The 26242-nt window shown below is 46.7% G+C and overlaps 2 protein-coding genes across 4 annotated transcripts in view; one reads left to right on the top strand and one right to left on the bottom strand.

Annotated features, from left to right (window-relative positions):
* The window catches only part of KIAA0556 (KIAA0556 ortholog), a 232651-nt gene extending 219891 nt beyond the window's left edge, over nucleotides 1-12760 (bottom strand). For all 3 annotated transcript variants that reach the window (XM_030925123.1, XM_030925124.1, XM_030925125.1), the window contains exon 1: nucleotides 12727-12760. In XM_030925123.1, the coding sequence (XP_030780983.1) occupies nucleotides 12727-12733 (7 nt within the window). In that variant the 5' untranslated portion in view covers nucleotides 12734-12760. The remainder of the gene's footprint in view (nucleotides 1-12726) is intronic.
* Nucleotides 12761-12985: 225 nt separating this feature from the next.
* GTF3C1 (general transcription factor IIIC subunit 1) overlaps nucleotides 12986-26242 on the top strand; it is an 85460-nt gene continuing 72203 nt past the window's right edge. Inside the window, exons 1-4 of the mRNA XM_030924914.1 lie at nucleotides 12986-13232; nucleotides 17495-17704; nucleotides 24595-24771; nucleotides 25025-25168. Of these exons, the coding sequence (XP_030780774.1) occupies nucleotides 13012-13232; nucleotides 17495-17704; nucleotides 24595-24771; nucleotides 25025-25168 (752 nt within the window). The 5' untranslated portion in view covers nucleotides 12986-13011. The remainder of the gene's footprint in view (nucleotides 13233-17494; nucleotides 17705-24594; nucleotides 24772-25024; nucleotides 25169-26242) is intronic.

Below are 26242 nucleotides of genomic sequence, written 5' to 3'. Positions count from 1 at the left end.
TGCAAGCTCCGCCTCCCAGGTTCACGCCATTTTCCTGCCTCAGTCTCCCAAGTAACTGGGACTATGGGCGCCCGCCACCATGCCCGGCTAATTTTTTTTGTATTTTCAGTAGAGACAGGGTTTCACCGTATTAGCCAGGATGGTCTCGATCTCCTGACCTTGTGATCTGCCTGCCTCAGCCTCCCAAAGTGCTGGGATTACAGGCGTGAGCCACCCTGGCCGGCCTTACCGCTATATTTTTTTGAGATAGGGTCTCCCTCTGTCAGCCAGGCTGGAGTCAAAGTGGTGTGATCATGGCTCACCATAATAACTTCGACTTTCTGGGCTTCAGTGATCCGCCCACCTCAGCCTCCCAAGGAGCTAGGACTACAGGCATGTGCCACCAAGCCCAGCTAATTTATAACATTTTTTTGGTGGAGCTGGGGTCTGCCATATTGCCCAGGATGGTCTCAAACTCCTGAGTTCAAGCAGTCCTCCTGCATCAGTCTCCCAAAGTGCAGGAACTGCAGGCATGAGCCATTGCCCCTGGCTGACAACAGATTTTTTTTTTTTTTTTTTTTTTGAGACAGAGTCTTGCTCTGTTGCCCAGGCTGGAGTGCAGTGGCATGATCTTGGCTTCACTGCAAGCTCCGCCTCCTGGGTTCACACCATTCTCCTGCCTCAGCCTCCTGCGTAGCTGGGACTACAGGTACCTGCCACCACATCTGGCTAATTTTTTGTATTTTCAGTAGAGACAGGGTTTCACTATGTTAGCCAGGATGGTCTCGATCTCCTGACCTCATGATCCACCCACCTTGGCACCCCAAAGTGCTCGGATTACAGGCGTGAGCCACCATGCCTGGCCAACAACAGATTTCTTTATGAAACTGAAGAATATTCTTAGGTATGCAGTGTGTATTTAGGTGTTGGAAACTGACATAAGCAGTGTAAGGAAATAAACTCTGGTCAGGACAGTCATTTACATTACCTGGCCCCTGCAGGCCTCTACATTTGTGACCACTGCAAGGAAACTTCAGGGTTCTGAGCTACTTCAGAGTCCCCAAAATGGGACCCTAGGCTAGATCTGTCAAGTGCCTTCTAGCTCTAACTTTTGGGATATTAGAGAGTTCATGAAATGTTTCTAAATAGTTTGGGACTCATTGCAGGGGAAAAACATACACATACACACACACACACACACACACACACACTGCACTGCAGGTTCACTTAGAGTTTAGAAAAGTGTGGTGGGCCCTGCAGGTGACCAGATATCTGTAGTGCTCTGACTTCCTGCCAGGCACTACGTTTACCCATAACTTTCCTCTCCCCAAAGGACATGTTAAATCAGAGGGTCCACTGCTAAGGGTGGTCAAGGCAGCGGTGGGCTCTGAAGCGAAGTGGGAGCTGGGAAAGAAAGTGATCACTAGGAAAGGAAATTGGGCTAGGACAGGAATGCTAATGGGAGAGCACGGGGAGCAGCTGCGGGGGACAGGACAGGTAGCTAGGAGCAGGAATGGTATGAGGACTGGGTTGTCTGGGGAAACCACACATATCCACTAGAGAAAAAGGACCAGGCCGGGCGAGGTGGCTCACGCCTGTAATCCTAGCACTTTGGGAGGCCGAGGTGGGTGGTGTCTCCACTAAAAAAAAAAAAAAAAATGACGGGCATGGTGGTAGGCACCTGCAGTCCCAGCTACTCGGGAGGCTGAGACAGGAAAATTGCTTGAACCCATGAGGCGGAGGTTGCAGTGAGCCAAGATCACACCACTGCACTCCAACCTGGGTGACACAGTGAGACTGTCTCAAAAAAAAGAAAAAAAAAAAAGAGAGAAAAAGGATCCAACCACGGTCCCTGGAAGCTTGGCCTGGAAGCTTGGCTACCAGGCCCTTTCCTCTGTCTACTTTATGGAGACTATCCAGCAACTCACCAGGGAATAAATCCGTTAATCTCTTTCCTGGTTACAGTGTCAACCCAGCAAACACTCATGGGATCTGCCTGTGCCAGTGTTGGGCATACAAAGGAAAGAAGTGAGTCTCTACCCTCAAAGAGGGAGAAAGGCATGGAGCCCGTTCCTGTGATACAACACATGCATGACTCGCTATGGGGTCCGCCATCGGGGAGGAGCGAATTCTGCAGGTGGTGCTGGTCACTGCAATTTACAGTGTGGAAGTGACTTGAAAGAACGGCACAGCTGGCAGGGAACACAGCACAGGCAAGGCAGAGAGGTGGGAAAGAAATGGTGTACTCCAGAGATGGCCAACTTTCCCAAGTGTCTCGGGCTGGGATTGAAATCTCAGATGCCTGCAAAGGAGGCCAATATGCTCAATAGAAGAAGTGAGCACCAGATGACAGGTAATACCAGCCAGAAGGGGTCATCGACACATGTCCCAGGTCAAGGGAGTGGCCACTGTTCAGTGCTAGAGGACCACAGCTATGTGACAAGGAAGTGCTGAGGGCCCAAAGCACCCTGTTTATCAAGAGACTGAGAAGTCCAGGTTCTTATGTGAAATTACTTCTTTTTTTTTTTTCTGAGACAGAGTCTCACTCTTTAGCCCAGGCTAGACTGCAGCAGCATGATCTCGGCTCACTGCAACCTCTGCCTCCCAGGTTCAAGTGATTCTCCTGCCTCAGCCTCCTGAATAGCTGGGATTACAGGCGTCCGCCACCACACCCGGCTAATTTTTTATTTTTAATTTTACATTTTGTATTTTTAGTAGAGATGGGGTTTCACCATGTTGGCCAGGCTAGTCTCAAACTCCTGACCTCGTGATCTGCCCTCCTCAGTCTCCCAAAGTGTTGGGATTATAGGCATGAGTCACCACTACCTGGCTTTTTTCTTTTTTTTTTTTTTTAGACAGAATCTTGCTCTGTCGCTCAGGCTGGGCGTGCAGTGGCGCAATCTAGGCTCATTGCAACCTTTGCCTCCCAGATTCAAATGATTTTCCCCCCTCGGACTCCCAAGAAGCTGGGATTACAGGCAGCTGCCACCATGCTCGACTAATTTCTGTATTTTTGGTAGAGACGGGGTTTCACCATGTTGGCCAAGCTGGTCTCAAACTTGTGACCTTAAGTTATCCGCCTGCCTTGGCCTCCCAAAGTGCTGAGATTATAGGTACGAGCCACCATGACCTCACTATTTTTTTTTTTTTTTTTGAGACAGAGTCTTGCTCCGTTGCCCAGGCTGGAGTGCAGTGGCATGATCACAGTTCATTGTAGTCTCAACCTCCTGGGCTAAGGTGATCCTACCTTAGCTTCCTGAGTAGCTGAAACCACAGGCATCTGTTGACATGCCGAAATAAGTTTTAACAATTTTTTGTAGAGATGGGGTCTCACTGTGTTGGCCAGGCTGATCTCAAACTCCTGGGCTCAACTGATCCTCCCGCCTCGGCCTCCCAAAGTGCTAGGATTACAGGCATGAGCCACCACGCCTGGCCTGAAATCACTGTTTTTGAATATGTAAAAACATATTGATAGACGCTGTACTAGTGCAGTATAAAACCTCTGGGTGTAAGAGCAGGTAGGCAAGCGTCTAAAAAGATGAGGCTGGAGGGGAGCTAATTTCCTAGAGAAATTCTCTACTTCAAGGTGATATGATCCACAGGGCAATTGTTAAGGCTGCAAAGCCCCATGGGACATCAGTAGTCATACTTTCTTACTTTTACATAAAGTGCTCTGCAAACAGTGTCAAGTTCTTTCCTGCAACCAACCACATTGCTCTGCATTAGCCTACTTCCATTTGGAAACAGAGAAGCAGTCATGGGACCAGATGCTGAGGGAGCTGGGAATGTAGTCAAAACGGGTGCCTTTCAAAATGTATATTCTTCCATCAGCCCAGTGGCCATGCCCCACAGACTTACTCTCCAGGTGTGAGAACCTGGCAGTGACAGGGCTGAGATGGGTCTTCCATAACATACTAACAAGTGTAGGCCTTATTCGACTGAGTACTGGCTCTGCTACCTACTAGATGTGTGGTATAAAACAGACACAATCAGAGTATCCCATTGAGCTGTCTCAGGAATCAAATCAGATCCGCCATGGCAACAGTCAGCAAACGTTTCCTGTAAAGGGCCAGAGAGTAAATATTTTTGACCTATGGGCCAGTCTCTTTCACAACTATTCAACTCTCAAGAAAAAGCAACGGACTTGTATGTATGTGAAAGGGTGTAGCTGCATTCCAATAAAACTTTATTTACAATAGCAGGCAGTGGGCCACATTGCTTTGGGAAAGGGGAAGACCTCTACAAATATTATCTTCTAAGGACGCCCATGTTGAAATGTAGTCATCTGTTTATGTCTGCTTTCTCACCATACCATGAAGTTTCTAAAGGCAGATAATATATTCCTTTTTTCAGATTAAAACAAAAAGAAGCTGGGCATGGTGACTCATGCCTGTAATCTCAGCACTTTGGGAAGCCAAGGTGGGCAGATCACTTGAGGTCAGGAGTTCAAAACCAGCCTGGCCAACATAGTGAAATTCCATCTCTACAAAAAATACAAAAATTAGCCAGGTGTGGTGGCAAACACCTACTCGTGAGGCTGAGTCAGGAGAATCACTTGAACCCAGGAAGTAGAGGCTGCAGTGAGCTGAGATCGCACCACTGCACTCCAGCCTGGGTGAGAAAACATGACTCTATCTAAAAACAAAAAACAAACAAACAAAAAGAATAAGTATAGTCCAGTATGGCACACAAGGAAGTCCACAGGAGTTTTCAAAACTGTACAAGTTAATACGAAAGTAGAATTCTAAGTACAAATGCTGACAGACACAATGAGAGAAGCCAGTCATTAGACAGGCCACCTCCCTCCTAAGGGGGAAAGTCTCCACTTAACTTGGGTTGCGGGACAATTGTTGCCATGCAGAATTCTGATTTGGTATTAACAGACTCTATTGATATTTTCAAGAAAACACCATAATCAGGTATTTATGAGAAATCTGCTCATTTTCCAAGGTTGACAACTAATTCAACAATTTAAAAAACAAAACATTATGAGCCAAGTAAACATGCATGTGGGCTGTTTCAGCCCAGAGGCTATTACTGTGCAAGCTCTGATATAGAGAATTCATTTCCAGCCAGGCACAGTGGCTCATGCCTGTAATCTTAGCAACTTGGGAGGCCAAAGTGGGAGGATCACTTGAATTCAGGAGATTGAGACCAGCCTGGACAACATAGCAAGACCCTCATCTCCACAAAAAATAAAAAATTAGCTGGGCATAGTGGCACACGCCTATAGTCCCAGCTACTTGGACAGCTGACATAGGAAGATCACTTGAGCCAAGAGATGGATGCATCAGTGAATTATGATCTCACCAGTGCACTCCAGCCTGGGCAACAGAGTAAGACTCTATTTCAAAAAAAAAAAAAAAAAAAAATCCACACCTGTAATCGTAGCACTTTGGGAGGCCAAGGGGTGGGGTTGGATCACCTAAGGTCAGGAGTTCGAGACCAGCCTGGGCAACATGGTGAAACCCCATCTCTACTAAAAATACAAGAATTAGTTGAGCATGGTGGCACGTGCCTGTAATCCCCGCTACCTGGGAGGCTGAGGCAGGAGAATCGTTGGAACTCAGGAGGTGGAGGACACAGTGAGCCAAGATCCGCCACTGCACTCCAGCCTGGGGTATAGAGTAAGACTCCATCTCAAAAAAAAAAAAAAAAAAAATCAACTTCATAGAAAAATGTCAAGAATAGTACAGTGAATTCTCATATCCCCTTCACCTGGATTCAATCTTACCCATTTTGGTATCTCTGAATTCCAGTACACAGAAGGCACCGAAATGTTGAATTATGGAATGAATCTCATAAGGAAAAATAAGCAAAACATTATGCGCCGACTTCCTATAAGTTAAAGTGACAGGGAGGAATGAACTCTGAAAAAATCTGAGAGAAAAGAAATTAATCAGATAGAAGGATCGAACAAGAAGAAAAGAAAACAGAACAGACACAAAGGCTATATGGGATGTACGTTTATTTCACCTGCTGAATGCTTGCTTTGTTTTATTGCATTTGATTGTCATTTTATTTATTTATTTATTTTTGCTGGGTTTCAGTAGTAAGAGAAATAGACAAATCACCAAGAAGCCAGGTGAATACCACACAAGGACAGGAGAGACCAGCTAAACCGATGGTGTACTCTCAGCAAAACCTTCCTAATTCAACCATCACCTGTTTGCAGTCTGGGATTATTTGGACAAGCGAGGCTAAATTTCATCTTGGCATTATTAATTATTTGAGAAAGTTTGCTAAGCAAATGAACAGTATAAACAGGGGAGATGTTGAATATTTGCTCTAGGGGAGCAGTGAAAAGCAAATGAACGGCTTCCAAATCCTTTCTAATTATATCGATGTGCAGAACTTTTGTCTAATTATTATGTTCCTTGAAAATGAAATAGAATTTTTTTTTCCTAAACCATTTCATATGTTTAAAGCACTGGGGAAAATTCAACTTTAACAGAAAGGCGAACATTTTCATAGGCAGAACACATACACTGCCAATGTACCTTCATGTAAATAAAAAATGTCAAACATTGGATTTTCTGTTAAGCAAAGAGTGTGCTAATTACAAAAGTTATCATTTGCTAGAAAGTTTCATCAGCACACTTCCCTCTTCTGTCAACCGTGTGGAAGAAGTCTGCCCGTTTGCAGATAATGATAGCATCAGCCACTATGTAGGAACTGTTTTTTTTTTTTTTCTTTTTTTTGAGACAGAGTCTCAGTGGCCCAGGCTGGAGTGCAGTGGCACAATCTCAGCTCACTGCAGCCTCTGACTCGCAGGTTCAAGCAATTCTCTGCCTCAGTCTCCCGAGTAGCTGGGATTATAGGCACCCGCCACCACGCCTGGCTAATTTTTGTATTTTTAGTAGAGACAGGAGTTCACCATCTTGGCCAGGCTGGTCTTGAACTCCTGACCTCTTGATCCACCCGTCTCAGCCTCCCAAAGTCAGGCGTGAGCCACCGTGCCCGGCCATAGGAACTTTTTTTTTTTTTTGAGATGGAGTTTTGCCCTTGCTGCCCAGGCTGGAGTGCAATGGCGCAATCTCGGCTCACTGCAACCTCTGCCTCCCCGGTTCAAGCGATTCTCCTGCGTCAGCCCCCCAAGTGGCTGAGATTACAGGCATGCGCCACCACACCCTGCTAATTTTGCATTTTTTTAGTAGAGACAGGGCTTCTCCATGTTGGTCAAGCTGGTCTCGAACTTCTGACCTCAGATGATCCACCCATCTTGGCCTTCCAAAGTGCTGGGATTACAGGTGTGAGCCACCGCCCCCCGCCAGGAACATTTTTTTATATGCCAGACTTGACACATTGTTTCATTGAAGCCACAAAACAAGGTAGGCTTCATTATCATGTCCATTTTACTGACAGGAAAACCAAGGCTCAGAGAGGTCAAAGTGTACAGCAGAGACTCAAACCCAGGGCTATCTGGCCCCCAAACCTAAGAACATTACGCTGCATCAGAGACAGACTAGGACCTGCCCAAAGTCAAAATCAAAAGGCCAGGGAAAGGGTTGTGAAAAGCTACGGTGATTAAGACATGCAGAATAAACTAAACTATAGTCCAGTTTGGAGGGCATCTGCTAGACTACTTAAGCCTTTGTGAGTTTAGGAAGTAAACAGCTTTCTAATAAGGCCAGGTTTGGCTTATCTAGTTGATTAGAATCACAATAAGGCATGTTTCACTTTATCCAATAAATAGGTATGTGCCTATAAAATTATGTGTAAATCAGGGCCAGGTGCGGTGGCTCACCGCTATAATCCCAGCACTTTAGGAGACAGAGGCGGGTGGATCACCTGAGGTCAGGAGTTCGAGACCAGCCTGACCAACATGGTGAAACCCCCATCTCTACTCACAAAAGACAAAAAGTTAGCTGGCCGTGGTGGCGTGTGCCTGTAATCCCAGCTACTCAGGAGGCTGAGGCAAGAGAGTCGCTTGAACCTGGGAGGCAGAGGTTGCAGTGAACCAAGATCATGCCACTGTACTCCAGCTTGGGTGACAGAGCGAGACTCTGTCTCAAAAAAAAAAAAAAAAAAGTGTAAATAATGTTTTAAAAATTGGAACAGAAAATGGGATTCTTCGGAGGTCAAATATGACCCTAGGTAAATACTTCGGAGAATGAATTTTTCCTTTTGGGGACCAATTTGAAAATGAACATATTCCTCCACTGGGCTACAATAACGTCCTAAGATTGCAAGTGCAGAGATGCCCATTGGAAGGCACAAAGCAGCCTTCCTGAAAATGGTCTATAGCAATGTTTCTCAAAGTGTGTTCTGCAGATCCTGGGAGAAGGAGGGGTCCACAAAGACAAAAGTATTTTAATCATAATTCGAAGGGTTTTTCACTGTGTTGATTTTTTTTTTTTTTCTTTTGAGACAGTCTCACTCTGTCGTCCAGGCTGCAATACAGTGGCATGATCTTGGCTCACTGCAACCTCCGCCTCCTGGGTTCAAGCGATTCTCTTGCCTCAGTCTCCTGAGTAGCTGGGACCACAGGTATGCGCCACCACACCCAGCTAATTTTTGTATTTTTAGTAGAGACAGGGTTTCACCATGTTGGCCAGACTAGTCTCAAACTCCCAACCTCAGGTGATCCGCCCACCTTGGCCTCTCAAAATGCTGGGATTATAGGCATGAGCCACCCCGTCTGGCCCTGTGCTGACATTTGTACTTACGACACAAAGCGATGGTGGGTAAAACTGCTTGCAGCCTGAATCAAGGCAGTGTTACCACAATGTACTAGACATCTTCCCTCCCTCCTTCCTCCCTCCCTTCCTTCTTTCCTCCTTCCTTTCTCTCTCCCCTCCCTCCCTTCTTTCCTTCCTTCCTCTCTCTCTCCTCTCTCCCCCCACCCCACTCCCTGCTCGCTCTCTCTCAACAAGGTCTTTTTGCCCAGGCTGGAGTGCAGTGGCACAATCATGGCTCACAGTAGCCTCAACCTTCTGGGCTCAAGTGATCCTGAGTGGCTGGGACTATAGGCACGAGCCACCACACCCTGCTAATTTGTTACTTTTTGTAGAGATGGGGTCTCACTGAGTTGTCCAGGCTGGTCTTGACCTCCAGGGTTCAAGTGATCCTCCCACCTCAGTCTCCTGAGTAGCTAGAACCACAGGTGCACGCTACCATGCCTAATTTTATTTTATTTTATTTATTTTTATGTATTTATGAATTTATTTATTTATTTATTTTGTAGAGATGGAGTCTCACTATGTTGACGCAGCTGGTCTTGAATTTCTGGGCTGAAGAGATCCTTGCCTTGGCCTCCCAAAGTGTTGGGACTATAGGTGTGAACCACTGAACCCAACCATCAGGACATTCTTAAATAAAAATAATTGTTTGTTTGTTTTACTGTGAGTACATGGCAGTAAAGAATATAATAGACAAATTATGGTTATTCAGACTCGGGGATTTGGCAGAAATTTTCTCAAATATAAAATAAGTGAGTCTGTCACTTCAAGGAAACAGCTGACAATATTTGTTGCCAATGTTAAAATTCAAGCTGTCAAGTGAAAACAAGTTGAAAACTTGTTTCCATTACCTTGAGTTTGATAGTTTCCTAATTACTTAAACTCCTTTTTAGGTGGTGATATTAACAAATGTGATTTTTTAAAATACTGTATAATGGCATCTGAAAGGTCAACCTTTAGATTTGCATAACTCACTGAACCAACATTTTCTAAACAACCAATGGCTGATGTTATAAAACCATATATGGGTAAAACAGTCAATGAAAGGGCAAGATAGACCACTGGATTTTAATGTAACACAGTATAAAAGTTCACCTATAAGGTTTCAGATGACACACTGTCACTAACCTTTAAGAAACTGCCACTTGTGGCCTGGCCCGGTGGCTCACGCCTGTAATCCCAGCACTTTGGGAGGTCAAGGCAGGCGGATCACCCGCCTTGGGAGTTCAAGACCAGTCTGACCAACACAGAGAAACCTCATCTCTACTAAAAGTACAAAATTAGCTGGGTGTGGAGGCACATGCCTGTAATCCCAGCTACTCGGGAGGCTGAGGCAGGAGAATCGCTTGAACCTGGAAGGTGGAGGTTGCGGCGGAGCTGAGATCACGCCATTGCACTCCAGTCTGGGCAACAACAGCGAAACTCTGTCTCAAAAAAAAAAAAAAACTGCACCTTGTAAGCCGGGCATGGAGGCTCAGGTCTGTAATGCCAGCACCTTGGGAAGTGGAGGCAGGCTGATCACCTGAGGTCAGGAGTTTGAGACCAGCCTGGCCAACATGGGGAAACCCCATCTCTACTAAAAATAAAAAAAAGTAGCTGGGCGTGGTGGTTCACACCTGTAACCCTAGCTACTCGGGAGGCTGAGGCAGGAGAATCGCTTGAACCCAGCAGGCAGAGGTTGGCTGCAGTGAGCTGAGATCATGCTACTGCACTCCAGCCTGGACGACAGTGAGACTTTTTCTCAAAAAAAAAAAGAAGAAAACAAAAAAAAAGACAAGAAACTGCCATTTGCTAACTTTTGTATAGTATCTGAAAAGGCAATTAAAACATTTCTCTATGCTCCAATTATATATTTGTACGAGGCCAAATTTTCTTCATACACACCAGCCAAAACAGCATAACAAAAACATTTTGAATCCTGAAGCAGAAATGAAAGTAGTTTTTCTATTTCTATTGAATAAACTTGAGAAAATGTAAAATAATGCTACTCTTCCTATTAACTTTTTTGAGGCAAATGTAACTGTTTTCCATTAAAAATATTATTTATGTTCAGAAGTAATGGGTTTATTGTTGTTGGAGTTTTTTTGAGACAGGGTCTAGCTATGTTGCCAGGCTGGTTTTGAACTCCTGAGCTCAAGCAAGCAATCCGCCCACCTCAGCCTACCAAAGTGCTGGGATCACAGGTGTGAGGCACTGCAAGAGGCCAATTAGAGACAGGGTCTAGCTATGTTGCCCAGGCTGGTCTTGAACTCCTGAGCTCAAGCAATCCATCCACCTCAGCCTCCCAAAGTGCTGGGATCACAGGTGTGAGGCACTGCACGTAGCCAATTATTATTATGAGCCACTGCACCTGGCCAATTATTATTATTGCTATTATTATTGGGATTTTTTTGAGACAGATCGCTCTGTTGCCCAGGCTGGAGTGCAGTGGCACGATCTCGGCTTCAAATGATTCTTCTGCCTCAGGCTTCCAACTAGCTGGTCTTACAGACACACATCACCACGACGGCTAATTTTCAGCAGAGACAGGGTTTCACTATGTTGGCCAAGCTGGTCTCAAACTCCTGACCTCAAGTGATCCGCCCGCCTCAGCCTCCCAGAGTGCTAGGATTACAGGCGTGAGTCCATGCCTGACCCAATTTTTATTATTTTAAAAGGGACTGATTAATGGACATTTTACATTTTCTCAGTTTAAATCTCTGATATCATAAATACACATAAATATCATAAATATATACAAAGCTCTTTGAGGTAAGAGTATACAGGGGTCCAAAGGCTTAAAAGGTTTGAGAACTGATGTCCTATAGCAACATTACATTGACCTTTCCAGAGGGCAAAATGGTAATGCACATTTTATAGTACCTCTAAAGTACAAAGGGCAAAGACATATTTTAAGCATATGACACAATGTTCAATTGAAAACATTTTTTCCACACTACATTCAGTGAATATAAAAAGAATGTAGATTCCTCAGGAACAAATTCCCGAGAAGTGAGGGACAGTGCTGTAATTAGAAAAATGATCTGGATTCTAGCCCAGACCCTACCAGTCTCTCCAGACTTTGGTCTTCCCACCTGCAAAGTGAGATATCAGAATGGCCTATTTTCCATTTGCTTCCAATTGTCAATACCATGACTCTAACCAAGGATCCCTAAATAGGGGCCAATAAGCTGTCTCTGGCCTTCAGACTGATTGGCCATCCCTGTTTTTGAGAAGTACCCCATGAGGACAATCAGCTGGTGCTTGGTGAGCAGCTTTCCTTTCAGGTGAGAAACTGATTTTCAGTTACAGTCTCAGTCCAACTCGCTAGACTCTCCTCTGCGGACATCTGCATTTACAACCTCTGGAATAAAGGCCCTTCAAAACCGGTCCAAATTTCAAACTCTATAATTCAGCTCCAGAGACAGACTGTCTGGGTTTCTCACCCACTCTGCTACATGCTGGCTGTTTGACTTTGGGCAAGTTTCCTTAACACCTCTGAGCCTCAGTTTCATCATCTGTAAAATGGAACAACGCTGACCTCAAAAGGCTGGTATGAAGCTTAGCGAGGTGTTGCCCAAGAGTACTTACAGAGTTCTTGGTACTGGACAGCACTTTGTTAAAGGGGGCTATTATTATTATCGCCAAGGCACAGAAAGGGATTATTTCCTAAACGCCCTTCACACCCCACACCAATTCCCTTTCCCAGCACCTGACGATTGCACTCCCACAATTAAGCTTACCTTCCTATCAACTCCCAAATCCCACAGCCACATCCCAACATTCACAAGACCCTCCTCAGACCTCTACTTCTCCTTCCCCACCCTACATCCCTTCACTGAGCTCCTGGCCAGTACCGGTTTCCTTCACGACCACAGCCGGGCAGAATGGTCACAGCACTGACCACTCCCCCAGCCTCTCCTCCGCGTTCCAGACCACTAAGCCTCCCTATCCCTCATTTCGGAGACCCCCTTGGGTCAGGAAGTGGTGGTCCAGGGGTTTATAGCCTAGGATTCTGCCCAAGGCGCGCTCGGGAGGGATGGGAGAATAACAGCCCGACCTCCCGGAGGGGCCCATGGACACTCACCGTCCATCCCCAGAGGCGGCGGTTCCGGGTGCTCGAACCGGAAGCGGCTTCTACACTGTTTGCAGTTCCCCTGGTTACTGCAGGGCCCCGGACCAATGGCGGTAGAGCTCCAATTACTGAGCCCGCCCCCGGGTAGTGACGTCATGCCGGCGCACTGGAACTCCTCCTCCGAACCCCCGTCTGACCCACCCCGGGCCCCCTAGATCGTTGTGCGCAGGCGCGCTGGACCAAGGGCCTTGGAGGTGCGTTGCGCATGCGCCCCGGGCGCCGCCGACTGAAGTAGCAATGGACGCGTTGGAGTCGTTGTTGGACGAAGTGGCTCTGGAGGGGCTCGATGGCCTGTGTCTGCCAGCGCTGTGGAGCCGTCTGGAGACGCGAGTGCCGCCCTTCCCGCTGCCTTTGGAGCCCTGCACGCAGGAGTTTCTCTGGCGGGCCCTCGCCACGCACCCGGGCATCAGCTTTTATGAGGAGCCTCGGGAGCGACCCGACCTACAGCTCCAGGACCGGTCAGCGGGCGGCCTGGCCTGGCGGGCGGGCGGGCGGGCGGACGGGCGCAGAGCCCGGGGGCTGATGGAGCTGGGGGCTGGGCGGGAGAATGGAGTGGGGCCTTGTAAGTACCGTAGGCCTGATGATTGAGTTGGGGCGCGGCGGTTAGGCTAATTTGGGGTCCCTCAGGCCTGGCAGGGCCCTGGAGTCTGATGGAGTTGGCGCGGGGAGGGGGAGAATCGAGTGATGTACCGTTTTGTCCCTGTGTGTGTTTTGGTGTAATGGCGAACAAGATTGGGGATATTCTTAAGGCTTAAAAGAAGGTTTCCTTGATATTGGAGGGTAGGATTGGAGTAGGAAGACACTTTAGAGCCAGACTGGAGACTCTTGAGATCAACGGACCCTCATGGAGTATTCATTAAGTGCAGATAGAGCGCCTGCGGCAACTCGAGATCTGCATATCAGCACAATTAGCGATAATGCTAAAAGCTGACATTTATCAGGGACTTTATGGGTGAGGTGCTGTTCTTTCTTTCTTTTTTCTTATTTGAGATAGAGTCTCACTCTGTGGCCCAGGCTGGAGTGCAGTGGCACGATCTCGGCTCACTGCAACCTCCGTCCGCCTCCCAGGTTCAAGCGATTCTTGTACCTCAGCCTCCTAACTGGGATTACAGCGTGTTCCACCACGCCCGGCTAATTTTTGCATTTTTAGTAGGGATGGAGTTTCACCATGTTGGCCAGGCTGGTCGGGAACTCCTGATCTCAGACCATCCGCCCGCCTCGGCCGCCCAAAGTGCTGTGATTACAGGCCTGAGCCACCGCGCCCGGCCACAGTGCTGTTCTAAGAACCTGTTCTAGAAGCTTAGGAGCTTATACTCACTTGATCTTCACTTGATTAAACTCCTTTAAACAGCAGATTAAATTCACTTGATAGTCACCTATGAGGTGGGTGCTGTTATCTTCCTCATTTTACAGAGGAAGAAACTGAGTCACAGAGAGGGGTTATGTAATCTGTCTAAGGTTCTGGGGGCAATAAGTGACTAAGAATTGATTTGAACCCAGGCTATTTCCAGCGGCTGTGCTCCTAAGCCATATTGTGAGGGTCAGGGGAGGTTCCAAGAGATAATAATGTCCAAGACGTGCGGGGCTCATGCCTGTAATCCCAGTACTTTGGGAGGCTGAGGTGGGCGGATCACAAGGTCAGGAGTTCAAGACCCGCCTGACCAACATGGTGAAACCCCGTCTCTACTAAAAATACAAAAATTAGTCTGGCATGGTGGCGCATGCCTGTAATCCCAGCTACTCAGGAGGCTGAGGCAGAAGAATCACTTGAACCTGGGAGACAGAGGTTGCAGTGAGCTGAGATTGCGCCATTGTACTCCAGCCTGGGTGACAGAGTGAGACTCCATCTCCAAAATAAAACCAAATAATGTCCAAGACAAAACAGCCAGTTGGCAAAGAGGACTGTTGGAAAGAGAACAACAAATGTGAAGTAAGTGGCTGCAGTGTGGAATTGGAGGTAGGGAATGAGGAATAACTAGGACTGTGCTAAGATCCTTAACACAACATGTTATGTAATGTTTACAGCAACCTTAGGAGATGGGTAATATTCTCCCCATTTTCCTGAAGAGAAAAATCGAGGCCCTGAGGGGTCAAATGGCATGCTACAGGTCAACTAGCAAGGGAAGAACCCAGACTTTGAGGAAGATCTGAGTTCAGAATGTACTCTGCCCTTAGCCAAATTGGACTGGAATCAAGTCTTTTAACCTACTTAAAGAGTTTACCAGCTTGTAATCCCAGCACTTTGAGAGACAGAGGTGGGCGGATCACTTGAGGTCAGGAGTTCAAGACCAGTCCGACCAACATGGTGAAACCCCGTGTCTACTAAAAATACAAAAATTAGCCGGGCGTGGTGGTGGGCGCCTGTAATCCCAGCTAGGCTGAGGCTGCAGTGAGCCAAGATTGTGCCACCGCACTCAAGCCTGGGTGATAGAGGGAGAATCCATCTCAAAAAAAAAAAAAAAAAAAAAAGTTTATCCTTTATCAAAAGGATAGTGAGAAGTCACTGAAGAGAGGGTCACAGTAGGGCCAAAGAGTGAAGTTGAGAGATTTTTAGTAATCTAGTCATGGTCTGGCTTACCATGGTGGGTGTGGGATGAAGAGCACAGGCAGTCAAGACATAGCAGGCCAAAAAATCAAGAGGCTTTGGAGACTGATTGGATGTGAAGTGTAAGGAAGGTAGGAATCAAGGGTGATGCCCTCTGGTGGCTGCTGTTTGGGCATCAGCCAGACAGACTGCTGAGCGAACCCTGATTCTCATCTCTGAGGCTGGGAACATGGAAGAACAGCGTGGGGGTTGAGTCTGGGGGAAGTGGGGACTTTGCTGAAGGGACATGTGACACATTGAGCTTTAGGTTCTTTTGAGTTGTCCAAGTGAAGAGTCTTAATTAGTAAACATCTGGCTTCGTGGGAGTGAAAGCAGGCCAGAGGGAGGGACTGAGCTAGACATTTGTGAGTCATTCTGTGCAGCTGGTAATTAAAGCGGCTGGCTAAGATCAACCCTAAGAGAGAGTGTCGTGTGGTTGGAGGTCTTGAGACATAGCCCTGCAGTGCACCTACATTTCAAGGCTGGATGGAGGGTGAGGGACTTTCAAAAGAAGATGGAGGTGGTGTGGCTGGAAAGGTAGAGGACAGTCAGGTCAGAGTGTTGTTCTGGAAGTTTGGGAGGAGACAGGATGATTTAAGAACGGAGGGTTGGGCTGGGTGTGGTGCCTCACGCCTGTAATCCCAGCACTTTGGGAGGCCGAAGCTGGTGGATCACTTGGCCAACATCGTGAAACCCTCTCTCTACTAAAAATACAAAAATCAGCTGGGCGTGGTGGCAGGCGCCTGTAATCCAAGCTACTAGGGAGGCTGAGGCAGAAGAATCGCTTAAACCCGGGAGGCGGAGGTTGCAATGAGCCGAGATTGCGCGACTGCACTCTAGCCTGGGCGACAAGATCAAAACTCAGTCTCTAAAAAAAGAGAAGGGAGGGTTAAATAGTACAGAGAACACAGAGGGGACAAGGAAGGAAAGGACTGAAACATGTACATGGGATTTAGCTGCAATTAGACTAGTATAGGATGTGAGTGAGATTTCAAAAGAAAAAACTTGACAAGTAAGCCACCTTGACAGGCAAGGTGGCTCACACCTAGAATCCCAGCACTTTGTGAGGCTGAGGTGGGCAGATTACTTGAGCCCGGTAGTTGGAGACCAATCTGGGCAAAATAGTGAGGACAAAAAAATTGTATATATGTATGTATGTATTTTAAAAAAAAAAAAAATAAAGAAAACTTAACAACTTGGCTAACTGCATGAAAGAAGCACAAATGAAAAATGGCCCCATGGTGTTGTAAGAGGCACCTAGGAGAAAGCAGTGGCAAGAGGGGAAAGAAAGGACTTAATTGGAGCTGGGGAGAAGCAATCATATTTGGAATAGGAGGTGTTTAATAGACAATCGAAGACATTGGATCTGTATTTGGAGAAAAAGGACTGAGGATTCAAAGGTGAGACTTGTTAACATGCAGACGGTAATACAAACCATGAAAATGGATTAGGATATTAGAGAGATAACTAAAGAGAGATGGAAAGATGAGATCTTAAAGGGAGGAAAGCTTTGGCCGCTTGTGGTGGCTCCCACCTGTAATCCCAGCACTTTGGGAAGCTGAGGCGGGCAGATCACCTGAAGTCAGGAGTTTGAGACCAGCCTGACCAACGTGGTGAAACCTCATCTCTACCAAAAATGCAGAATTAGCCGGGCATGGTGGCGCACTTCTGTAATCCCAGCTCCTTGGGAGGCTGAGACAGAAGAATCACTTGAACCTGGGAGGTGGAGGTTGCAGTGAACTGAGATCACGCCATTGGACTCTAGCCTGGGCAACAAGAGCAAAACTCCATCTCAAAAAAGAGGAGGAAAGCCTTGAATCATTTCGTCCAATTTGGTGGTTTGGAGACTGAGCACTAGATTTGGAAGGAAACAAAAGCCCATGACTTGGCCAATAAGGAGGTTTAGGTCCCAGCATCCAGCTTCTGGAATAGTCTGGGGAGTCCTGGAAAGGTCTGCGTTCTGTGGGATAGAAAGGCAGGAACCTGCTTGTCAAGATTATCTGCATTTATAAGGCAGGAAAACTGAGTGATCTCACTTCTCTCTGATCTCTGCTGGAGGTTGTCAAAAGAACACAGCCAAGCACGTATTATTTCTGAAGCTGAATTGTGCTTTGATATTTGTGCTTTTCTCCTTAGGTATGAAGAAATTGATTTGGAAACTGGAATTTTGGAGTCTAGGAGGGACCCGGTGGTCCTGGAGGACGTCTACCCCATTCATATGATCTTAGAGAATAAGGATGGCATCCAGGGCTCATGCCGCTACTTTAAGGAGAGGAAAAACATTACCAATGACATCAGAACCAAGTCCTTGCAGCCTCGCTGTACGATGGTAGAAGCCTTTGACAGGTAACTATTTTGCACCATCAGAAATTCCTGGGAATCTGGCTGGGTGCCGTGGCTCACGCCTGTAATCCCAGCACTTTAAGAGGCCGAGGCAGGTGGATCACTTGATGCCAAGAGTTCAAGACCAGCCTGGCCAACATGGCAAAACGCTGTTTCTACTAAAAATACAAAAATTAGCCTGGGTGTGGTAGCACATGCCTGTAATGGCTGAGGCATAAGAATCGCTTGAACCCAGGAGGCGGAGGCAGGCTGCAGTGAGCTGAGGTTATGCCACTGCACTTCAGCCTAGGCAACAGAGTCAGACCCTGTCTACAAAAAAAAAAAAAAAAAAAAAAAAAAAAAAAAAAAAGGAAGAAAAGAAATTCCTAGGGATCTGAGTGCTTTGTATGTGTAGTCAGAGCACTTGGATCTGGCCTACAACCTTGGAGTCTGTCAGAGTTGACTAGCCCTGCCCTAAGCCCTAAGCCAGTTCTTGGCCTTCACTTGCCTTCTTCACTGGGGTCAGGGGTCCTGCCTTTCTCTTTCCTTTGTGCTCACAGTCCTCGAACACTTGAATGGTGCCCTTTCTGTCTTCCTAGCTGGGCCCTGTGCTGCCCAGCCGTTCTCTTGTGAATCCTCAGTCAGTATCCCAATTCCCCAGAGTGTCTAATCCAGATGATCATTTTTCAAGCATCTAACCCCATTCCTGCCTTCCTTCCTACTTCACAGGGCAATGTGAACTCTGCTAACTTCCACGTTCTTCCTTGACTTGCAGACTTTTCCACATTTCTTCCCTGTCTACTCTCATCTCAGAGGAGGTGAGAAATGGTGGCCCTGTCTGAGGCTGTGATCTGGATGCTTCCCTTCCTCCTTCTCCCCCCAGCCCAGCTCCCTCTACCCCTCTCTTTCCCACCTCTCAGTTAGCTCATCTTTGTCCTTGATTTTCTTTTTTCTTTTTCTTTCTTTCTTTTTTTTTTTAGACAGAACCTCATTCTGTTGCCCAGGCTGGAGTGCAGTGGTGTGATCACAGCTCATTGCAGCATTGCCCTCCTGGGCTCAGGTGATCTTCCCACCTCCCCACTGAGTAGTTAGGACCACAGGCGCATACCACCACAACCAGCTAAGTTTTATTTTTTGTAGAGATGGGGTCTTGCCGTGTTGCTTAGGCTGATCTCAAACTTCTGGGCTCAAGCAATCCTCCCACCCCAGCCTCCTAAATTGCTGGAATTACAAGTGTGAGCCACTGCCCCATCTGTCCTTGATTTCTACTGAAGTTTTCCCTTCAGCACATGAACACAGTTTACCCATTTCACAGAAGAACCTTCTCTTGACCTCAGCTGCCTTGTAACTGGTTGTCTCTTTGACTCTGCAGCCATGCTTCTTAGATGAATCAGCCCCATTCACTGTTTCTCCCTCTTCACCTCCCCTTCACTCCTTTGCCCACTGCAGTCCTAATTCCTGACTATCACTTCACAATTTTATCTTCTAAGATCCCAGTTAATAAGCCATGAACACTGTTAGGCCCCTAATGTCCTTGACCCTGCTACGCTATTAAGGACTCAAAGCTTTTGTGCCAGTGGCTTCCTGCCTTAATTTGTTTTTCTACTTTCCTTGCCATTCCTCACCAGCTTATTTGTGGATTCACCTAACTTCCACCACTTAAATGTTGGCTGGTGGGCTGAGCAGTAATCCAAGCACTTTGGGAGGCCAAGGCAGGAGAATTGCTTGAGGCCAGGAGTTAAAGACTAGCCTGGGCAATATAGCAATACCCCATCACTACAAAAAATTAAAAAAACAAAAAACTAGCTGGGCATGGTGGCACACTCTGTAGTCCCAGCTACTTGGGAGACTGAGATGGGGGGATTGCTTGAGCCCAGGAGTTTGAGGCTTCAGTGAGTTATGATTGCACCACCACACTCCAGCCTGGACAATGGAGCGTGACCCTATCTTTTTTTATTTATTTCTTTTTGAGACAGAGTCTTGCTCTGTCGCCTAGGCTAGAGTGCAATGGCACGAACTCAGCTTACTGCAGCCTCCACCTCTCAGGTTCAAGTGATTCTCCTGCCTCAGTCTTACGAGTAGCTGGGATTACAGGTGTGTGCCACCACGCCTGGCTTATTTTTGTATGTTTAGTGGAGACATGGTTTCACCGTCTTGGCTAGGCCGGTCTCGAACACCTGACCTCAGGTGATCCACCCGCCTTGGCCTCCCAAAGTGCTGGGATTACAGGCGTGAGCCACCACGCCTGGCTGACCCTATCTCTTTAAAAACAACAACAACAACAAAAAACCACATTGACTGCTTCTAAAGGTTCTCTGTCTAGTCCTAGATCTGTCCCAAGCAGCATATGTGTTATTCCAATAACCTGCCGTGCATACTCAGTGTGATCATCACTCTCCTTCACCCCAAACCTGCCTTATCTTCCCGTCTTAGTGTATTGTGTGTTGCTAGAAGAGAATACCTGAGGCTGGATAATTTACAAAGAAAAGAGGCTTGTTCAGCTCACAGTGCTGCAGGCTGGGATGCTCAAGGGCATGGCACTGGCTTCTGGCAAGACTTCTGTGCTGCCTCATAACATGGTGGAAGGTCCACGGGACAGTGAACATGTGCAGAGGGGCAAAACCCAGAGGGCATCCTTGCTTTACATCAACCCACTCTCACTGGAGCTAATCCATTCCCAAGAGAATAACTCATTCTCTTCTCCAGGTGGCATTAATCTGTTTATGAGGGATCCACCCGAATGATCCAAACAACTTCTACTAGGCCTCACCTCCCAGTGCTGCTGTGCTGGTGATTAAACTTTTTTTTTCTTCTTGAGATGGAGTTTTGCTCTTGTCACCCAGGCTGGAGTCCAATGGCGTGATCTCGGTTCACTGCAACTTCCACCTCCCAGGTTAAAGCGATTCTCCTGCCTCAGCCTCCCGAGTAGCTGGGTTTATAGGCGCCTGCCACCATGCCCAGCTAATTTTTGTATTTTTAGTAGAGACGGGGTTTCACCATGTTGGCCAGACTGGTCTTGAACTCCTGGCCTCAGGTGATCCACCAACCTTGGCCTCCCAAAGTGCTGGGATTACAGGTGTGAGCCACCACGCCTGACTTACTGGTAGTTATACTTCAACATGAGTTTTGATATGGACAAGCCTCATCCAAACCATAGCACTGCCTTTCCTCATTCTTTATTCTGGTCAGATGTACTCCCATGCATGCGGCTATACAAGCCATAAACGTGGGACTCTCCTGGGCCCCAGTGTGATGGGATGTACCCTGATCACACTAGGCAGAGGTTTCAAACTGACCAAATCTGCCCACAGATGAGCTTTGTGTGCCCAGCACGGTATTCTGTTCGGTTTTTAATTTCATTTCATTGCTAATATTTAAAAACCTGGATTTCTAGCTTTTCTTGAAAAATCACAAGATCTAGCTGCACTGAGACCAATTTTTTACAGGGGGTTATAGGCCAGAGTTCCCCTCAGCTGGCTGTGAACACACCATGAGGTTGTGTTCGTGTTGTGTTTGTGTGTGCTCCCTGCCCTCCTGATCAGGTCCCAGCAGGCTCTGTGTGATTTTGCCCCTGCCCACACAGTACTCCAACCTCAGTTTCTTCACTCTGCACTGTACTTCAGCCTCAACATGCTGGACTCCTTTCTGTCTCAAGGCAATCCTTGTGCTGTTCCTTCTGTCCAGAATATTCTGCCCACAAATCTTCACATCGCCACATCATTCAGGCTTCAACCTGACTCCTCTGGAAGTGTCCTCCATTGCCCAGACAGCATCATAGTACTCTTTATGGCACCAAAAATGGTTTTAAGTGTTTGTTTATGTCACTGTTTTCTCACTAGATTATACATTGCTCGAAGGCAGGGACTCCATCCTTCTTGTTCACTGCTGTGTCTCTTAGTTCTATAATATGCCGGCACAAAGCTGGCTTCTAGAAATACACGTTTGAAGTTGTAACCCCTGATCCATGTTATAGAATCTGAACTCCCCAGCACGGCATCAGAGGGCCATTGGGGATGTAGACGCTGCCTGGCCTCTCGAGCTTTCCTTCTGCTTTTTGCTGGGTATCACACTCCAGACTTTGTAGCCATGCTGCACCTCTTACCTCCAGGAGCAGGTGTGCTTCTTCGTGCCTCTGTAACCATGCAGCTTCTGTGTCCTTCCTCTTCTCTCTCTCATCCACCCAGCTCACTGCTAATACAAGAGTCACCTCCTTGCCTGGTGCAGTGGCTCACGCCTGTAATCCCAGCACTTTAGGAGGCTGAGGCGGGGGGGTGGATCACTTGAGGCCAGGAGTTCGAGACCAGCCTGGCCAATATGGCAAAACCGCATATAGGCAAGTGCTTATAATCCCAGCTACTAAGGAGGCTGAGGCAGGAGAATCACTTGAGCTCCGGAGGCAGAGGTTGCGGCGAGACGAGATAGCGCCACTGCACTCCAGCCTGGGCGACAGAGGAAACTCTGTCTCAAAAAAAAAAAAAAAGTCATCTCCTTGAGGGGTTTTCCCTAATCCCTGTGCACACACTCTTGTTTATATACGCATATTTGAATTAGGGCTCCTCATCTATGCCATCAACAACTAGAGCCTCTTTCTGTCAGAGAAGTTAGGACCTCATACTAGCATTGTTCATTTTACATTTTTTTCTCCTTCAGTAGCCTGTGAGCTCCTTGAAGGTAGAAACTATTTTTATTTGTTTTGGTATACTGGTGTACTTTGCATGGTACTTCATTGGCATTTGATAACCTGTAAGATGACCACAGTCAGCAAATTAAAACTAGCAGGAGTCATCGAATCAGCTAATTGGCAATAATTAAAAGAAACATAGGGATCATGACAGTGAAGGATAGTAAACTAGTCAGAGTAATGATGTTTTAAAAGCAGCAAACCAGTGCCCCTGTTTTCAAACTTTTTTTCGCCCAACTGACCTCTTACAATTTAACTTAATGAGCCTGTTTTGAGAACAGAAGAGCATAGGTCCTAAGTTCGTGAAATTCAAATACATAAAGTGAACTCTCTGTCATGTATATTCACAACCTAACATTCTTTTTGAAGATGGACTATATGGGCTTCTGTGACTTAGGCAAAATACTGATTTCAGGTCTCAAACAATGTGAAGAAAGATGCAGTGAAGTTAAAACAGCCTCTCTTTTCCTTTGTACCTACTTAGTTGTAGAAGTAAAGTCATCTGGTATGGGGAAGAAGGAAGGAAAACTGTCAGACTGAGTTACTGAGTGGGGGGCGCTGCAGAAGGGCCTCGTGACCAGGCATCTGTAAATCCTGGGGCTGAAAAGAGTGGATGTTGGCTCCCAATAAATGGAATTGGTAGCCTGTGAGCTTTTATTTATGGACCCTTGGTGACTCCTTCATCTGGGAAAGGGGGATCATCTACCTTAGGCCATTTCCTGCTGATATAGCAGAATACCACAAACTGGTTAATTTATAAAGAACAGAAGTCTGTTTGGTTCATGGTTCAAGGGGCTGTAAAGTCCAAAAGCATGGCACCAGCATCTGGCAAGGATGTCCTACTCCTGAGATAACTAACCCACTCCCACAATAAATGCATTAATGTATTCATGAGGGCAGAGCAGAACTCTCATGGCCTAATCACCTCTTAAAGGTTCTTCCTCTTACTACTGTTACAATGGAAATTAAGTTTCTAACACATGAACTTTCGGAGGACACATTCAAACTTGAGTCTTCTCCAGTTGAGTAACTTGATGCCAAGGAGCGAGTGAGGGATAGGTTCCCCGGCAGCACATCCTTGTGGGATCTCCCAGCTGCAGGGCCAGGGCTTGGACTCTGAGAGTGGGTGAATGGAGCAGGTTAATTTGCTCAAGATGTTAGCTTGAGCAGGCCAGGCACTGTGGTGGAGTCTCCATCATCAGGGATGGGGAATGCACAGTAAGGACTGTTAGGTGTCAGCATAGAAATGAGTCTTCTCACTTGGGCTGTCCTCACATGCCTTGCTCGGAAGTGGTTTTAGCCTCCTTTGGTGCATTCTTTCTCACATGTCAATTTAGTAGAAGGAACGAATGATTTGTGCAAGGTCTGGCCTTCAACAGTGAAGTCAAAATGAGACTGCAGGTCCACTGATTGCACCGTTCAGGGCTTTTGACTCTGAAGATTATTTTATCAGTCCAGCTCACTAGCCTAGTTCATTTACTTAACAAATATACACAGAGCCCCTATTGTCACCCAAATTCATTATTCTAGGCACTACAGATGTCCTGCTGAACAGGTTGACAATGTGCCTGCTCTTATATTTGAATGAGGGAAACTGACAAGAAAGTTGGCAAAAAAAAAAAAAAATATATATATATATATATATAGTCATTTCTGAGAGTGCTAAGTGCTATGAAGAATATGGAAATTGTGGGGGTGGGGCTGGAACTCTAGTTGGCATTTTCTGGAAAGGCTGAGGAGTTGACAACTGAGCTGTGACCTGAATGATGAGAAGTACATCAGTCACCTAAAGACCTGGAGGAAAAGCAGCTAGGCCGAGGAAACAGCAAGGGCAGCACCCCTGAGGCTTGTCTTAGGAACAGGAAGCCTCCTGTGAGTGAGGGGCAGAGCCGTGGAGGATGAGATGAGCAAGGCAGGGAGGGCTGGGCCATGGAGAGCTTTCCAGGAGGACCAGGATGAGGATTTGGGTTTGGCCTGAGCACTTTGGCAAGCCCTGAAGGGCTTTCGGCAAGGAAATAAGATTGGCCCTCTTCCTTCAGCACACTATACTCCTTTTTGTCTTTTTTAGCACACTACACTTCTAAGACTGAAAACTTGCTTAGCTTAATTTTGGGGTCTTGTGAACTCCTAGGAAGGAGCAGAAAATAAGGATTCTGTACATTTCTTTTTCATATCTCTGTTTTCCTAAAATCAGTTAAACTTATTTCTTCATGCAATTGTTTCTGATTTGCAGGTGGGGGAAGAAACTGATCATTGTTGCCTCCCAGGCCATGCGGTACAGGGCTTTGATAGGCCAGGAAGGGGATCCGGACCTGAAGCTGCCCGACTTCTCCTACTGCATCCTGGAGCGGCTAGGCCGGTCCAGGTGGCAAGGGGAGCTCCAGCGAGACCTTCACACCACTGCTTTCAAGTAAGTGGGAGGATTTACTTCTCTGCTTTAAATTATACATCATTGCACCCTGAACCCCAAACGCAGGGGCCTGCTGCGGTATCTTCCCCAAGGCATGGCTTTTTGTTTCAAGGCCATGGTCACACAGTGACTGTTTTCTTAGATTGGCTGGACAGGAGGTTTGTGTCTCTGGTGTTTATGTCCAAATGAGACACTCTATACGTTGATAAAAGCTACCAGCAGAGCAAATGACATGGCTCTTCTTCTCCTCCAGGGTTGATGCTGGGAAGCTGCACTATCACAGAAAAATTTTGAACAAAAACGGGCTGATTACAATGCAGTCCCATGTGATTCGATTACCCACTGGAGCCCAGCAACACTCAATCCTCCTTCTACTGAACCGGTTTCATGTGGACAGGTATGGTTTGTAGTGATCAAAATGTTAGGTTTTTTAGTTGCAGCCATGTGTAGCATGCTTTAAAAATCGTAGGGGCAGCTGGGTATGGTGGCTCATACCTGTAATCATAGCACTTTGGAAGGCTGCGGTGGGAGAACCGCTTGAGGCCAAGAGTTCCAGACCAGCCTGGGCAATATACCAAGACCGCAACTTTATAAAATTAAAAAATTAGCTGGGTGGTGGTGCACACCTGTAGTCCCAACTACTCAGGAGGCTGAGGTCGGAGGATCGCTTGTGCCCAGGAATTTGAGCCTGCAGTGAGCCATGGTTGCACTGCTATACTCCAGCCTGGGTGACAGGGCAAAACCCTGTGTCTTAAAAAATAATAATAATAATAGAAGCCAAATTAGAATATCACTATAGCTTTTTTAAAAATGATATTTGTTATCTGTTTGTGTGTGTGTGTGTGTGTTTGTGTGTGTGTGTGTGAAAATAAGTCCTGCTTGTTTAGAGAACCAGAAAACTATACAGAAAAGAAGGAAAAATAAATCTGTAACTTCACAGCCAACAATAGGAACCATTAACATTTTGGTGACATTTGGGGGAGATGTAAAAATAAAAGTGAGTCAGATTTGATTTGTTGTAGTGGCAGAATTGTAGGTGAATTATGTCAGTTTCAAATAGGATGTTTTGCAGCGCTCAACCATAATAACCTATATGGACGAGATGGCAAGGTTCTGCTAAGCGATAACAATATGTGATATTGCTATTTTAGCGGGATATTGTTGTCCAGACGATACAGCAAACTGGTTAAATGTGCACATTCCCTTCTGAGGACCAGGGAGGCTGGGGGAGTGAGTAGGTTATCTCTGACTTCTTCATCCTTGCTATTGGGGTGGCTAATTACCTGGCATAGGAATGAGGGACAGAAAAGTTTCACCACTTTGCGGAGGTCTCAGCCCACACTGCACAAACTCATGCCCTTTTTTATGGGAGGGGCAGAAGCCAGGATAGGAAAAGTTCAAGCTGGTGCAGGGCCTGGGAAGAGCAGCCCTTGGCTGAGGAAGCCCTGAGCCCCTTAGTACCTGGTCAGCA

This window comes from Rhinopithecus roxellana, chromosome 20, assembly GCF_007565055.1.
Source record: "Rhinopithecus roxellana isolate Shanxi Qingling chromosome 20, ASM756505v1, whole genome shotgun sequence".
Taxonomy (NCBI): Eukaryota; Metazoa; Chordata; class Mammalia; order Primates; family Cercopithecidae; genus Rhinopithecus; species Rhinopithecus roxellana.
The sequence above is the reverse complement of the archived record's forward strand: the minus strand, read 5'-3'. Positions and strand labels throughout refer to the sequence as shown.